The 16,777-nt window shown below is 39.1% G+C and overlaps 2 gene segments (V, D, J or C); both read left to right on the top strand.

Annotated features, from left to right (window-relative positions):
• The first annotated feature begins 6,872 nt into the window (after positions 1-6,872).
• On the top strand, positions 6,873-8,674 carry LOC139667316 (Ig kappa-b4 chain C region-like). The segment is given in 2 exon segments: positions 6,873-6,911; positions 8,139-8,674. A coding segment is annotated over 1 exon segment (288 nt).
• A 3,599-nt stretch (positions 8,675-12,273) lies between these two features.
• LOC139667315 (Ig kappa-b4 chain C region-like) lies at positions 12,274-13,596 on the top strand. The segment is given in 2 exon segments: positions 12,274-12,328; positions 13,139-13,596. A coding segment is annotated over 1 exon segment (288 nt).
• Positions 13,597-16,777: the final 3,181 nt, after the last annotated feature.

Raw genomic sequence — 16,777 nt, 5'->3', positions numbered from 1 at the left:
GTCCAGTTTCTGTAATTTAAAAGAAAATATAAATCTATTTTCATGACACAATATGTCAAAATACAGACTGTGCACTTTAAAAACAGTTTCAGAGTCAGTGAAAAAAGCTACAACCACAAAAAGTGGTTGACTTTATATGTGTGTCTATGTAAAGGCATGAAACCTTAATGTAATGTTGTGATGATTCAACACAATATACATTCTTCTTCAACATCTTCACATAAATACCATTTGGTGAGAAATTAATTTTCCTGCAAATCTCTCTCTCTCACACACACACACACAGAGCATAAAGATTGTATTTTTGAACATAAACAATTCTCTCAAAAGGATCAAAAAGAAACAGGAGCCTAGACTGATGGAATAGCCTTGAACTATCCCGTAGATAATGAATGGGGGACATTTTTGTGGGTACCTCAAAGGTGATGTCACCATCTGTTGTACTCTATAGAAGGTGACATCACAGCTCCAAAGATCAGCCAATTCATAGTATTCTGTTATGTCATCACACAGCCATTTTTGTAGGAAAATAACAGGTGATTGTAATACATGAACAGGTGATTACAATCAAACGATACCCACAGCCAATGAACTGTCTATATTGTAAGGCACCATATTGGTAGGAAATGCATGTGACATCATGGGAATACTATAAATAGCAGACAGCCAGTTCAGTACCCTACTTTTCACCAGTAGGTGTCAGGCTTCACCAAAGATTTGGGTTTGGTTTAGGTCCTCTTAAAAGTCTGTGTGTAATAAATGGTTTTTCTATATTGATGGGAGTGTAGGAGTGGTCTCTTCTAGGACGCCCTGACACTTTGTTAACACTTATTAATCTCATGTACATTAGGATCATTTAAATAGTGAGGAGGAACCACCATGATATGCTCAGGACAGCTACAGTTCATTGACTCTGGGGTTTCATGGCGTTTTAGTGGGAGAGGATCTGGGACTGACTACACTCTGACACAGGAGTTTACTACTGTCAGCACTGTAACGGCTTCCCATTCACACAGTGATACAAGGTTGTACAAAAACCTCCTTCAGCTGCAGGAACTGATCTGACTCTACAGCTGCAGAGAAACTCAAACATTAGAGGTTTGAGTAAAATCACATTTGATCATTTTCATCATGAATCTATTGTATTGAATTTAATGAATCAGCATGATCATTTTGTTGAAAAATGTTTTGAAAAGAGATTTTCTGAAAAGAGATGTTTACTCAAAGTCAGAGCCAAATACATTGTGAATATGAAATTCCAACTCTCATAAAGCAGGTTACTTTACAGTTTTTCTCAATTGCTTTGGCACAATTCTCAAATGATAATGATTATTTTCAAAACAACATGTGCAAACCTCCAAACCACTGGGCACTTGTTCACAACAGATTTGAATTTCTCATTCTTTTAATCAAATTGCAAATGTTTTAGCACATCTATGCAAATGAGTAAGCACAATTGTCTACAATTTGCACAATTACCAATTGAATATATCTTGCTGATCAAAACTGATTATGTTGCTTCTCAGTTGAATAGTTATACTCTCCAAAACATGTATGAATTATTTCATTGTGCAAGTCATCACATGCACAATAGTCCATTCAATTGTCAAAATCTGTCAGGCATTTATACCATGAATCTCATTACAATTATATGGATTTTTTTGTAATGTCCGCTAAATTGGTAAATTGCCTGTCCTTCTGCATGGAGGTGGAAGGTGTGTGTGCTGCAATGGATGCTGCTTGTGATGACATCACAGCAGAACACTGCAGGGGATGGTTGCGGCATGCAAGAAGATTTTTCCCCCGGAAAATATCAGGTGTGATGCCGATGAAAATCTGTGGCCAGACAGACAGGAGCGTCAGGACATCCAGTGAGGTGGAGTCTTTAGTGTAGCACTCCAGCTTTACTGTGTTAGTGTTAGGCTATACATTATTTTCCTTTTTTTTGTATTGATGTATGTTTGTATTATATTGTGCTGTGTACGTTTTCTGTTTACTGTGGTGTAAGACAGTTACTTTACGTGAATAAAAATACAGTAACAATTTCCATGGAAATGTGAGTGCAATGTGTAATGTAAAACCTTGTACTGTTGAAATCGGCATCTGAATACTATTCAGTTTGATACACAATAGCTTTCAGTTAGCTAGACAAAAATAACATTCTAGTACAGTAAACATTCAGTGTCAATGAAAAAATAGGACAAGACTGAAATGTGGATATAACATTTCCAGGGTCCACTGCCATACTGACAAAACATCTAAACATTTTGACCACCAGGAACTTTTCATTTTGAGGGCACTGACTTTTTTATATGAGACAATAACTTTGTTTTGAAGCATGAGTTAAATGTTTTGGGTGAGTTATGACCTTTTGCAAGTGAGCTATGGTGTTGTGCTGTACCATTTTGACAAATGCACCTAGAGCTTTGAGAATGTTAACACTGTTTCAAGAAATGAGCCAAAGCAATGGAGAAAAACTGTAATAGAAATTATTAAAATAAATCATACTAAAACAATAATTTTATTGATAGTTAGTTGTTAAGGCATACTGAGTACGATTTTGCTGCCTGTGGCTTGTAAACAGAACTTTCAAAGTTGTGGTTGCCAGAATGGTAATAGCTAGCTGCCAGCTCACGATACACACTAGCTCTGACCAGTTGCTCCGTTTCAGAGTTCCAGACGGCTACCACAGCCAGCGTGGCTTTTAGATAGAAAACGATCTAGCAGTAGTTTTGGTTGCAGCCTCACACACCTGCTGCCAAAAGGTCGACGCCCAGAAACGTCCTGAACATTAAGAAATGAGAAAATCCAGGCAGAAAGCAGCAGGCTCTCTGCAAACGCACACACTGTCACAGACTACCAATAAGTAATGATTAAGTGGGATCATTTTTGGATGAGTTTATGCTGTTTCAAGGGGGAAAATCCTGCTCAGTGTGCCTTTAAACACAGATTCCAGTTCATTGTTGCAGTTGATTTTTACAAATGCAATTCAGCCAATAGATTAGTGTAAATTTACTTTGACCTGATTTCAACAAATTCATAGAAAATCAATCAAATCAAATTTTATAATTTTATCTTATTTTTTATCTTCTCTTATGTTAAATTACACTTTGAGAAGACTGAAGATCAGGAGAAAATTTTTAAAATGTAGCCAAATCTGTTCTCCTATTTAAACTGTAGTTTGATATGTTCCTAGTCATATGAGGACTCTTTCTGTGCTGATATGCATGACAGGCTTCTTAAAGGGAAGTGAAACAATGTGTGAGTGACTGGTGGAGCATAACAAGCACAGATCCTGTACAGACCCACACAGCATGTGTGCAGTTCTATTCACTGAAGTACTGTGACATGATTAAATTACCTAATTCAACTCACGTTACTTAAATACCACAACATAATAACATTACCTAGTATTAATGTAGCGCAGCAGAAGATGTATTACTGTCTACAAATCCCTTTACTAACAGGTGAGCAAATTGTGGAATGTTAAATAGTAATGTTTTCTTGCTCTCAGTAATGCTGCTCAATATAACAAAGGCCTTTTCACCAAATCAGTTGTGTTTCCATGGTGATTAGCATAAAAATAACACGTCTTATGATGCTGTCATATTGGTAATGGTGGTTCCATTAAATCCACAGAGACTGAGCTCATCTCAGGGTAAAGTGAAAAGGATTTTATACAGACCAGTGATGATGTAAGAAGAAATGATGGGATTATTTAATGCATCGTCACACATTCATTAACTCTGTGAGTGCAACATGACAATGACTATGTTTACCAATTGTATCCTAAAGATAGGCTGGAGCTAGGTGTGGATGTAAGTGTGAAAGGAGACCTTTTTTTTTTTTTAAATCTTTAAACATCTCTTATGACTGCTTTCATGACTGGAGCAAAATTGTTCTCATTTATTATTTGCAAATTTCTCTGTATAGTTACACTTAGATAGCAAATCCAATGTTTTAACCATTTTAATGGAAAATTGCCAAATGCCTCATTACCAAAGTGTCCTTTTGATAAGGCTTCTGATTTTGTCAATTTTATACTGTATCCAAACACTATGCTTAATTTGTAATAAATGCACAAAAGCAGTAATATACATTTCACACATTTTGACTATCATGAGTGTAAAAGCCAGTTTTGACCCCAAAAATATTTACATGTGAGTGTTCTGTCTCTGCAAAGGGTTCAATCACTGAAGCAAATAAAAGGGATGACAACAGACACCCTTGGTTGGTCCCTTTTCCACATAAAACACTGAATGCTGCCTTGAAAAAATTCAAAGAAAACATTATCATTTACAGAGTGTTGTTTGGTTTTCTGATGGAGCACAACAAGTCTAGTGTGGGGTTTTTTTTTGGACTGAACCAGTCTTCCCAGTCTTGGTTTGAAAGGGTGGAGAAGGAACAGCTGAATGGTTGGGACGTTGACTTTCAACAGGATTTACACACGTAGAACTAGCCAAGATTATAAATCTCTACTTAATAATGTCAAATGAATTACATTCAGACTCACTGGAAACAGTTGACAAAGAATCTGTTCAATTGTGAGCTTGAGATAATTGTTGGACTGAAACACAGTATGATTGAACAAAAATGCAACAGATTGAGATCAATATTATTGAATTTCAAGATGCGTTAAATTGTCGTTTCTATTGTTGCAGAACTGTAATGACTTTGATGAGTTTGTATGACTACGATACAGTCTGTTGCACTATGGAAATCAATATTAATCTTGTAACATTATCAATTAAATTGTCTTTTGTTAAAACTTGAAATTCTTTGATTTGATATCCCATCAGGATAGAAAAACTATTTATTACACAAGAAAACTATGTATTACACAAGGATTTTAATGTCATTTGTCATTCACCTATTCCTCTGGTTTCTGACTTTATGATTCTTCTGATCCTGTTTTTTTATTAACCCTTATAATTAACCTGGGAGTTCATCATCATCATCATACATCTTAATGTTTTTGGTTCATAGTCATTTAGTCTAAAGTGCTATATATGCAACAAAATTTTTAATTATTTATTTTTAAACTATGTCTACCTACCTATGACCTTGTTATTGGTGCTTGTCTGTATTCAGTCCAGTGGTTTGTCTTTATTTTCTGATGCCAAGGTTTCCTTCTACAGTCTTAAACCACATCCACCTCTTCTGGCTGTGTCTCCACAACAGATACATGTGTTCACTCAACTATTCCTTTCCTTCACTCTCTAGACTTTCCTCTACCTAATAAGGCTTCCTGATCCTGTTGACTGAATGATCATCCTGATCTGTTTGAATCCTGACAGTCCAGATATTCCAGGAGCAGCGTGGATGAGCTGGTTGGATAATTCAGCAGTGGTTTGGGGGTCGGCATCAGGGCGGCTTACTTTGCTAGATGTTGTTGTGCTTTTAATGGGTCTGATTGGGCTTCTTCACTGGAACTGTCCTCTTCATTTTGGGGAACTTTCAGGTTGTTGAGGTGGGAGGTGGGCTGTTTGAAGGTCAGAAGGCAACGTGGTAGTGACACTGAATATCAGAAATTCTCACCAAGTAAGTTCTGTGTGTGTGTGTGTGTGTTTGTTTCCTCAGTGAACTGTATCAGTTCCTGCAGTAGCTTCCAGCTGCAGCAGTCAGTTCAGTCTCTGTTCAGTCTGACTGAAGGAGGTTTTTGTACGACGCTTTATCACTGTGTGAACAGATACTGACTGTTGATATAATGTCGACTCTGACAGTAGTAAACTGCTGTATCTTCAGCCTGGACTCCACTGATGGTCAGAGTGAAGTCAGTCCCTGATCCACTGCCTGTAAAACGACCTGGAATCCCTGATATTCTCTGATTAGCATAGTAAATAAGCAGTTTAGGAGTCTCTCCATCCCTCTGTTGGTACCAGGCTAAAAGGTGGTGGCCGCTCCAAACCTCAACCTCCGGCCTGGTTTGACAGCTGATGGTGACCGAGCCTCCCGGAGCAGACCTCACTGCTCCAGGCTGAGTCACTGTGACCTGGCCGCTGGACTCTGAGGATACAGAGACAAAAACATAAACCACCTTCATTGTTTTCTCCGTTTCATTTCAGAGGGACGGATGTTCATAGAGGAGAGGAGTTTGATTCTCTGGACTTTACCTGTGAAGCAGCAGCAGAGGAGAGTCCAGATGAGGATGGAGATCAAAGTCATGTTTTGATGAGGAGGATTTCTGTGGCTTCTGTTGTCATGAAGGACAGCTGTCAGTCATCCAGTGTTCAACTCTCAGGACTATAAACTCTCCCAGAGCACTGGAGCATGGTGCTGCTGATGCAAAGTGGCTCTCTATGGAAATGCTCTGACTGACTCCAACAGGGACTTGGATTACTCTGATGATGCTGTTTCTAAATGGATCAATCAAGTTTCCAAACTCTATTTATACAGTATATGTAAGCTAAATGTTATGTAGATTTGGCTTGATGTCTATAAACAAGTTTTCTTCAAGAATGTCTTGTCTTGTTTTAGTTTACTGCTAGAAAAATAATATGACTGCCAGAAAAAAAAAAAAGATATATTACATGAGCTTGGTAGGTTTTACAAATTGAGATTTTGGTGCGCTTGTTTGGTTGAAAGTGAGAGAGCCATGTCTCTGAGAGGTTTTTGTATGGCGTCTCAATGAGTTTGTATCACTTCCAAGGTTGGAAGTAAGTAAATATAAGCAACTCTAGAAAATGAAATATTTGACTTTCCATGGTAATAAATGTTTTAAAGCAGTTTTCTCTCATTGATTAAAACACACTTTAATAAAGGAAATCTTGTGGAAGACTTGTAGTTTTCATTTTGTCTGACAAAGTGAGAGAGCCGTGTCTCTCTAGAATGAGAGGTTTTTGTACGGCGGCTCAATGACTTTGTATCACTGTGGTGGACTTCTGGTGGAGGAACCAGACTGGATGTTGGAAGTAAGTTCACCTATCTAATGTTTTTACTAATCCATACACTGCTTTTTTTCTTGTATATTAAATGTACTCTAGAAAATGAAATATTTGACTTTCCATTGTAATATATAACTTTTTAAAGAAAAGTTTTCTCTCACCAGTGAAAACACTTTAATAAATGAAATCCAAATGATTAATAAAATTATTCTAAGTTCTTGGGTCAGAGGAGAAAGCATGTATTCATAACTATTAGTTTAAAGTTGCAACCTGAGGACTTGTAGTTTAATTTTGACTGACAAAGTGAGAGAGCCGTGTCTCTCTAGAGTGAGAGGTTTTTGTACGGCGGCTCGATGAGTTTGTATCACTGTGGTGGACTTTTGGTGGAGGAACCAGACTGGATGTTGGAAGTAAGTTTCTTCACAAATATAAATATCATATCATCTATCAACTGTATTATTCTTTCTCTCGATGTTAGTAATAGATATAAATATATATTGTGTTGATTTACATCACTCATAACCTTTTCTTTTTGATTGTTTCTCTCCTTAACTATGGAGTCTAAATTACTGAAGCTTTACAATACTTTTACACCACGTAAATGAAAAGGCACCTTGAACTTTTAAAAAAATAAAAGAACAACAGTACTCCTTTGAAAATGTAGTTGTAGTTTTGTTGTTAGTTTTAAAATATTTTGTCAGTTTGCTAAATATATTTGCTCCTTGAAATCTGTTTTGATGTGCACCATTTTGTGGTAGGCATTTATTTGTGGTTAAAAATGTCTTTAAATATTGAATCTATCTCATCGTTGCATCGTTGATTTTTTACAATTGCCAGTAGGTTAGCGTAAATTTACTTTGACCTTCTTTCAACAAATTCATCAAAAAACACATTTTAAAAACGTATTCAAAATCTAATTTTATAATTTTTCCAATTCTTATTTTATAATTTCAAGATTGAACATTTGGATGGAAATTTTAAAATAACAAATAGCAAATTCTGTACTTTCATTTCCATTGAAGTTTGATATATTCCTGGTCATATGAGGACTCTGTCTGTGCTGATATGCATGAGAGGCTTCTTAAAGGGAAGTGAAACAATGTGTGAGTGAGTGACTGGTGGAGCATAAAAACCATCTGACAGAAACTCCTTAAAGGGGAAAATCGACTCTCACACAGTAAAGGTGTCAAACCGCCTGGTGATTGATTGACAGCTGCAGCCTTCCTGTCCTCTAAGCTGATTGGTGTCTCCTAGGTGATGTCCGTCCCACCCTGACGGTGCTGCCCCCCTCCAGCATGGAGCTGGAGAAAGGGAAGGCCACGCTCATGTGCCTGGCCAACAAGGGCTTCCCCTCAGACTGGAGGCTGGCCTGGAAGGTGGACGGCAGCAGCAGCAGCAGCAGCAGCTGGGAGGAGAGCAGGAGCAGGGTGCTGGAGAAGGACGGCCACTACAGCTGGAGCAGCACTCTGAGGCTCCCTGCAGACCAGTGGAGGAAGGTGGACTCTGTGACCTGTGAGGCCACCCAGGGCTCCCAGTGTCCGCTCTTGGAGACACTGAGGAGAGACCAGTGTTCCCAGTCCTGACCTGACTCACTGGGACTTCTGCTACTGGTTTTACTCTGCTACTGCTCTCAGTCTGCACTCAGCACTGTAGTCTCTCTCTCTCTCTCTCTCTCTCTCTCTCTCTCTCTCTCTCTCTCTCTCTCTCTCTCTTACCAGAATAATTACATCTTTAAATAATACTGTTTTCTTGCTCGCAGTAATGCCGCTATTCTTGGTGTGTTAAGACAATAAAGACTTTTTCACCAAATCAGTTGTTTCCATGGATATTATTATCAAAATAACAGATGATTATGATGTTGTCTTAATGGTAACAGTGGTTCAGTTAAATCCACAAAGAATGACCTTATTTCAGGGTAAAGTGACTCTGATTTTAGAATTAATGGTGATGATGTGAGATTGAAATGATCGGATTATGTAATGTGTTGTCACACATTCATGAACTCTGTGCCACATGAATGTAACAGTGTTACATTCATTACTGATGTTGTTCAGTTCTCTCACCTGAGGCTGAATGGAGCACAAGTCTAGTGTGTGTTTGTGTTTGGACTGAAACAGTCTTCCCAGTCATGGTTTGAGAGGGTAGAGAAGGAACAGCATGGTTGAGAAGTTGACTTTCAGCAGGTTGGAGGTCAGCATGGGGAGGTCAAACATGAATAGAGCTGGATTGACATGCATAGAAACACAACCAAGAAAATACTGTACATCTCTACCTCATAAATAATGTCAAATGGATTACATTCAGACTCACTGGAAATACTTTGCAACAAATCTGTTCAACTCTGCGCCTTGAGTTGGAGTTTGTTGCATTTATTTGACTGAAAGATTGTAAATGTTTTTGAAATACAGCATAACATTAAAGAGAAAAGTCTTTATGGATGTTTTAGTATGATTTAAAAAAAAAAAAATTTGTATTAAACGATTGTGCTTTATGATAGTTGGAATTATATTCTTACAGTGTATTTGGTCTCACTTTGAGTAAACTGTTAGATTCTTTTGTAATAGAAAATTATCACTTTTCAAACCTTTTTTCAACAAAATGATTATAACTTCATTACGTTACATACATTATTTTCATGATGAAAATCTTGCTATTGTTTCCTATTATGAACTGTCTTTCTGGTCAAACCTCTAATGTTTGAGTTTCTCTGCAGCTGTAGAGTCAGATCATTTCCTCTGCAGCTGAGGGAGGTTTTTGTACGACGTTGTATCACTGTGTGAATGGGAAGCCGTTACAGTGCTGACAGTAGTAAACTCCTGTATCTTCAGTCTGGACTCCACTGATGGTCAGAGTGTAGTCAGTCCCAGATCCTCTCCCACTAAAACGATCTGAAACCCCAGATTGAGGGTTTGTAGCATGATAAATCAGAAGTTTAGGAGCTTCTCCAGCTTTCTGAAGGTACCAGTTGAGGCAGCCACCAGCACTTGAACTGGTTTTACAGCTGATAGAGACAGTCTGTCCTGGACCAACAGACTGAGATTCAGGAGATTGAGTCAGAATGATTTCTCCTAATGAATCTAGAAAACAACAAAAAGAGGAGAAGAGTTATTGAGACAAATACAGCTTGGAGAAACATTATCAATATCAAAACAGAAGAGGATAATTTCTTTAACATAGAGAATAGATGGAAGAAGGTAAATGCTGGTTGTCTCAGCATTTCTCCTTCATAGCAGAACATCATTCTGGTAAACCTGGTTGCATCTTGAAGCAAAGTTTTCAGAAGAGAGTCTCACCCTGAACAAAGAGCCCCAGGGTGCCCACCAGTAGAATCTGTGACATCATCATTGTGCTTCTGGAGTGTCAGTGGCTCTGAAAGGCCTGGACAGCTACTGATCAACACTGGCCTCTTAATGGGTGGAGAGCAGAGAGGCAGGACAGATATGCAAACACATTCAGTTTATACTGCATCATTTGTTCATTCATCCATGTGTCACACAATATCTCGACACCACTGATCCGATGTTGACAGGGAAATGATGCGTCTCACCACTGCATTTCACTGATTGGCCAAAGGGGGAACTGCAAATACAATTCAACTCAAGATGACTCAAGGTATTTATTACTGATTGGCCCAGGTGGGGACTTTATCATTTGTGGAGGATGACATGTTTCATGTTTTCTGATGCCAAGGTTTTCTTCTACAGTCTTACACCACACCCCTCTCTTCTGGCCTGACTCAGTGTCTGTACAGTAGATACATGTATTCACCCAACTATCTCCTTCCTTCAAGAAAAACACTCTCTTGACTGAATGATCATCCTGATCTGTTTAGGTCCTGACAGTCCAGATATTCCAGGATTGTTCCTTTACTTCCATCTTTGTGAGAGCCAGTTTGAGTTTTAAACATTCAGAGGACATTTTTGCGACTTGAGGTCATTTTGGCCAGTCCTAACTTCTTCAAGGGGCTGTTTTAGGGTTAGGACTTAGTTTTTGGGTTAACGTTAGAATGAGGATTAGATTAAGAATAGGGCCAGGGGATAGGGAACGAATGTAGTCATGTAGTTGGTGTGTGTGTGTGTGTGTGTGTGTGTGTTTCCTCAGTGAACTGGATCAGTTCCTGCAGTAGCTTCCAGCTGCAGAAGTCAGTTCAGTCTCTGTTCAGTTTGACTGAAGGAGGTTTTTGTACGATGCTTTATCACTGTGTGAACAGATACTGACTGTTGATATAATGTTGACTCTGACAGTAGTAAACTGCTGTATCTTCAGCCTGGACTCCACTGATGGTCAGAGTGAAGTCAGTCCCTGATCCACTGCCTGTAAAACGACCTGGAATCCCTGATGCTTGAGTATTAGCCCAGTAAATGAGGAGTTTAGGAATTTCTCCATCTCTCTGTTGGTACCAGGCTAAAAGGTGGTAGCTGCTCGAAACCTGAACCTCCGGCCTGGTTTGACATCTGATGGTGACCGAGCCTCCCGGAGCAGACCTCATCAATGCTCCAGGCTGAGTCACTGTGACCTGGCCGCTGGACTCTGAGGATACAGAGACAAAAACATAAAACCACTGTCAAGGTTTTCTCCGCTTCATTTCAGAGGGACAGATGTTCATAGAGGAGAGGAGTTTGATTCTCTGGACTTTACCTGTGAAGCAGCAGCAGAGGAGAGTCCAGATGAGGATGGAGATCAAAGTCATGTTTTGATGAGGAGGATTTCTGTGGCTTCTGTTGTCATGAAGGACAGCTGTCAGTCATCCAGTGTTCAACTCAGGACTATAAACTCTCCCAGAGCATTGGAGCATGGTGCTGCTGATGCAAAGTGGCTCTCTATGGAAATGCTCTGACTGACTCCAATAGGGACTTGGATTACTGTGATGATGCTGTTTCTAAATGGATCAATCAAGTTACCAAACTCTTGATTAACAATGTATGTAAGCTAAATGTTATGTAGATTTGGCTTGATGTCTATAAACAAGTTTTCTTCAAGAATTTCTTGTCTTGTTTTAGTTTACTGCTAGAGAAATAAATATGACTGCCAGAAAAAAAAAAAAAAAAATTGTTTTATTACATGAGCTTGGTAGGTTTTAAAAATTGAGATTTTGTTGAGCATGTTTGTTTGAAAGTGAGAGAGCCATGTCTCTGAGAGGTTTTTGTATGGCGGCTCAATGATTTTGTATCATTTCCAAGGTTGGAAGTAAGTAAATATTAGAGACTCTAGAAAATGAAATATTTGACTTTACATGGTAATAAATATTTTAAAGAACAGTTTTTTCTCATTAATGAAAACACACTTTAATAAAGGAAATCTTGTGGAAGACTTGTACTTTCAGTTTTGTCTGACAAAGTAAGAGAGATGTGTCTCTCTAGAGTGAGAGGTTTTTGTACGGCGGCTCAATGAGTTTGTATCACTGTGGTGGACTTTTGGTGGAGGAACCAGACTGGATGTTGGAAGTAAGTTTCCTCACAAATATAAAATATCATATCATCTATCAACTGTATTATTCTTGTCTCTGAATGTTATAGATATAAATATACATTGTGTTGATTTACATCACTCATAGTCACCTTTTCTTTTTGATTGTTTCTCTCCTTAACTATGGCGTCTAAATTACTGAAGCTTTACAATACTTTTGTTCACACCATGTAAATGAAAAGGCACCTTGAACTTTTAAAAAAATAAAAGAACAGTACTCCTTTGAACATGTAGTTGTAGTTTTAAAATATTTTGAGTGTTTACTAAATATTTTTGCTCCTTGAAAACTGTTTTGATGTGCACCGTTTTGTGGTAGGCATTTATATTTTTTAAATATTGAATCTATCTCATCGTTGCAGTTGATTTTTTGCAACTACCAGGAGGTTAGTGTAAATTTAATTTGACCCTCTTTCAACAAATTCATCATTTTAAAAATGTATTAAAAATCTGATTTTATAATTTTTCCAATTCTAATTTTATAATTTCAACACTGAACATTTGGATGGAAATTTTAAAATAACAAATAGCAAATTCTGTACTTTCATTTCCATTGAAGTTTGATATATTCCTGGTCATATGAGGACTCTGTCTGTGCTGATATGCATGAGAGGCTTCTTAAAGGGAAGTGAAACAATGTGTGAGTGAGTGACTGGTGGAGCATAAAAACCATCTGACAGAAACTCCTTAAAGGGGAAAATCGACTCTCACACAGTAAAGGTGTCAAACCGCCTGGTGATTGATTGACAGCTGCAGCCTTCCTGTCCTCTAAGCTGATTGGTGTCTCCTAGGTGATGTCCGTCCCACCCTGACGGTGCTGCCCCCCTCCAGCATGGAGCTGGAGAAAGGGAAGGCCACGCTCATGTGCCTGGCCAACAAGGGCTTCCCCTCAGACTGGAGGCTGGCCTGGAAGGTGGACGGCAGCAGCAGCAGCAGCAGCAGCTGGGAGGAGAGCAGGAGCAGGGTGCTGGAGAAGGACGGCCACTACAGCTGGAGCAGCACCATGAGGCTCCCTGCAGACCAGTGGAGGAAGCTGGGCTCTGTGACCTGTGAGGCCACCCAGGGCTCCCAGTCTCCGCTCTTGGAGACACTGAGGAGAGACCAGTGTTCCCAGTCCTGACCTGACTCACTGGGACCTCTGCTACTGGTTTTACTCTGCTACTGCTCTCAGTCTGCACTCAGCACTGTAGTCTCTTCATGTTGAATTAGTAATATTTTCTTGCTATCAGTAACGCAGCTATTCTTGATATAAGGCAATAAAGATCTTTTTACCAAATCAGTTGTGTTTCTCAGATATTATTAACAAAACAAGGACGCTGTCATATATACCCCCGAAATTCCTCAATCCTCGAAGGCCCCATTCAGTCGAATGTAATACAATTCAGTGATCACACAATAAGACTCCAGGATTAATCTTCCCAATTGTATGTGCCAACTTTATTTACTTCACCAAATAATAGATAATAAATAATACATTTTTTTTTTCCTTCTGGGCTAATCTTCATAATAATAAAGCTTGCATGCTGTAATTATTTTTATATCACAAATGAATAAAGTTAACCAGTTAATTATATTATTAGTACTCCTAAACACTCCAAAATGAATGGATATAATCTTCCCCAATAATAAAGGGTATGTACATTAACTATTTTTTAACACTCAATAATAAATTAACTCAATAACAAATTTAATCCATTTTATTAATAATTATCAAAAATTCAAACTTCATACAAATCTCCCCAATGGCCTGAACAATTCTCTTGACAAATTTCAATACAATATAATGCACCATTGGTGAGATATGGGCCCAAAAAGCATGGACATTAAGCTGATGTCTGTCCAGTGTTCCCCCCCTCCAGCATGGAGCTGGAGAAAGGGAAGGTCACGCTCATGTGCCTGGCCAACAAGGGCTTCCCCTCAGACTGGAGGCTGGCCTGGAAGGTGGACGGCAGCAGCAGTAGCAGCAGCAGCTGGGAGGAGAGCAGGAGCAGGGTGCTGGAGAAGGACGGCCACTACAGCTGGAGCAGCACCCTGAGGCTCCCTGCAGACCAGTGGAGGAAGGTGGGCTCTGTGACCTGTGAGGCCACCCAGGGCTTCCAGTCAGTGTGTGCACTGAATTACAGTCATTAAGTCAATGAGTGCCACATAAAAGTGACAAGAAACAGAGTTTACCAGTGGTATCATAAAGACAGGCAGGAGCTAGGTGTGGATGTAAGGAAATCATTTTTATCTTTAAAGATCTCTTGTCACTGCTTTCATTACAGGAGCAAAATTGCTCTCATTTATTGTTAGGGAATTTCTCTGTACAGTTACACCTAGATAGCAAATCCAATTTTGTGGTCATTTAAATGGAAAATCAATCAACCAATGACCTCTCATTACCAAAGTTTCATATTGCTACGGCTCCTGACTGTGTCAAGTTTCTATCCAGAAAATATGCTGAATCTTTGTAATAATTCTACAAAAGTAGTAATGGACATTTCAGGATTATACATAAAAAATATATCATCAGCATAAAGAGATATAACATAAGTGTGATCTCCAGTTTTGACCCCTGAAATACTCACATGTGAGCTTACTGCTTTGAGGAAATTCAAGTGGTGACAAAGGACACCCTTGACGTGTTCCCCTTTCCAAGTAAAATATAGAAGACTTTAACACATTTATAAATACTGAGGCCTGTGGGACATAATGTAGTTATTGTGTCTGTTTATAAAAATTATCCCTCATTAAAAGGAAGCATTATTACTGATATTCAGTTCTCGGGCCTGAGGCTGAATGGAGCACAACAATTCTAGTGTGTGTTTGTGTTTGGACTGAACCAGTCTTCCCAGTCTTCCAGGTCTTGGTTTGAGAGGGTGGAGAAGGAGCAGCTGAATTGTTGGACAGGTTGGAGGTCAGCATGGGGAGGTCAAATATAAACAGAGCTGGACTGACACGCATAGAAACGCAGCCAAGAAAATACATCTCTACCTCATGAACAACGTCAAATGAATTACATTCAAATTCACTGGAAATACTTTACAACAAATCTGTTCAACACTGAGCCTTGACTTGGAGTTTGTTGCATTTTTGTGACTGAGAGATTGGCAGTGTTTTAGAAAAACAACATAAAATTAAAGACAAAAGTCCTTAAAGGACGTTTTATGCCAAAAATAAACGACTACCACAAAATGGTGTTCATCAAAACAGATTTCAAAGAGCAAAAATATTTTCAACTACAACATTTTCAAAGGAGTACTGTTGTTCTTTTATCATTTTTAATGTTCAAGATGCCTTTTCTTTAATATCTGTGTGGTGTAAAGAAACTACCTAACTGCTGTAATAACCGTGACACCTATATACCTAATTTTTGATTTGTATATTGTTAAATTTGCCTGGCAGTGATATTTATTTCTTTAGCGGTAACATGAAAAAGACAAGACAGTGTTCTAGAAAACCTGTTTACAGACATGAATCTACATAACATTTAGCTTACATACATTGTTAATCAAGAGATTGGTAACTTGATTGATCCATTTAGAAACAGCATCATCACAGTAATCCAAGTCCCTGTTGGAGTCAGTCAGAGCATTTCCATAGAGAGCCACTTTGCATCAGCAGCACCATGCTCCAGTGCTCTGGGAGAGTTTATAGTCCTGAGAGTTGAACACTGGATGACTGACAGCTGTCCTTCATGACAACAGAAGCCACAGAAATCCTCCTCATCAAAACATGACTTTGATCTCCATCCTCATCTGGACTCTCCTCTGCTGCTGCTTCACAGGTAAAGTCCAGAGAATCAAACTCCTCTCCTCTATGAACATCCGTCCCTCTTAAACGGAGAAAACCATGACGGCGGTTTGTGTTTTTGTCTCTGTATCCTCAGAGTCCAGAGGCCAGGTCACAGTAACTCAGCCTGGAGCATTGATGAGGTCTGCTCCGGGAGGCTCGGTCACCATCAGCTGTCAAACTAATCATCCGGTTCATAGCGAACGTTTAGCCTGGTACCAACAGAGAGATGGAGAAGCTCCTAAACTGCTTATTTACGGGGCTAATAAGAGAGCATCAGGAATTCCAGGTCGTTTTACAGGCAGTGGATCAGGGACTGACTTCACTCTGACCATCAGTGGAGTCCAGGCTGAAGATACAGCAGTTTACTACTGTCAGAGTCAACACTATATCAATAGTAAGCATCTGTTCACACAGTGATAAAGCGTCGTACAAAAACCTCCTTCAGTCAGACTGAACAGAGACTGAACTGACTGCTGCAGCTGGAAGCTACTGCAGGAACTGCTACAGTTCACTGAAGACACACAGTGTACACACACACACACACACACACACACACACACACAGAACTTGTTTGGTGAGAATTTCTGATATTATTCATAGTGTCACTACCAGTTTGCCTTCTGAACTTAAAACAGACCATCTCCCACCTCAACAAA

This window comes from Centroberyx affinis, unplaced genomic scaffold, assembly GCF_046629955.1.
Source record: "Centroberyx affinis isolate AG114_WGS23_722 - 3 ecotype Tasmania unplaced genomic scaffold, CSIRO-AGI_Caff_v1 ptg005443l_1, whole genome shotgun sequence".
Taxonomy (NCBI): Eukaryota; Metazoa; Chordata; class Actinopteri; order Beryciformes; family Berycidae; genus Centroberyx; species Centroberyx affinis.
Note: the sequence above shows the minus strand (reverse complement) of the source record. Positions and strands in the feature narration are given on the sequence as shown.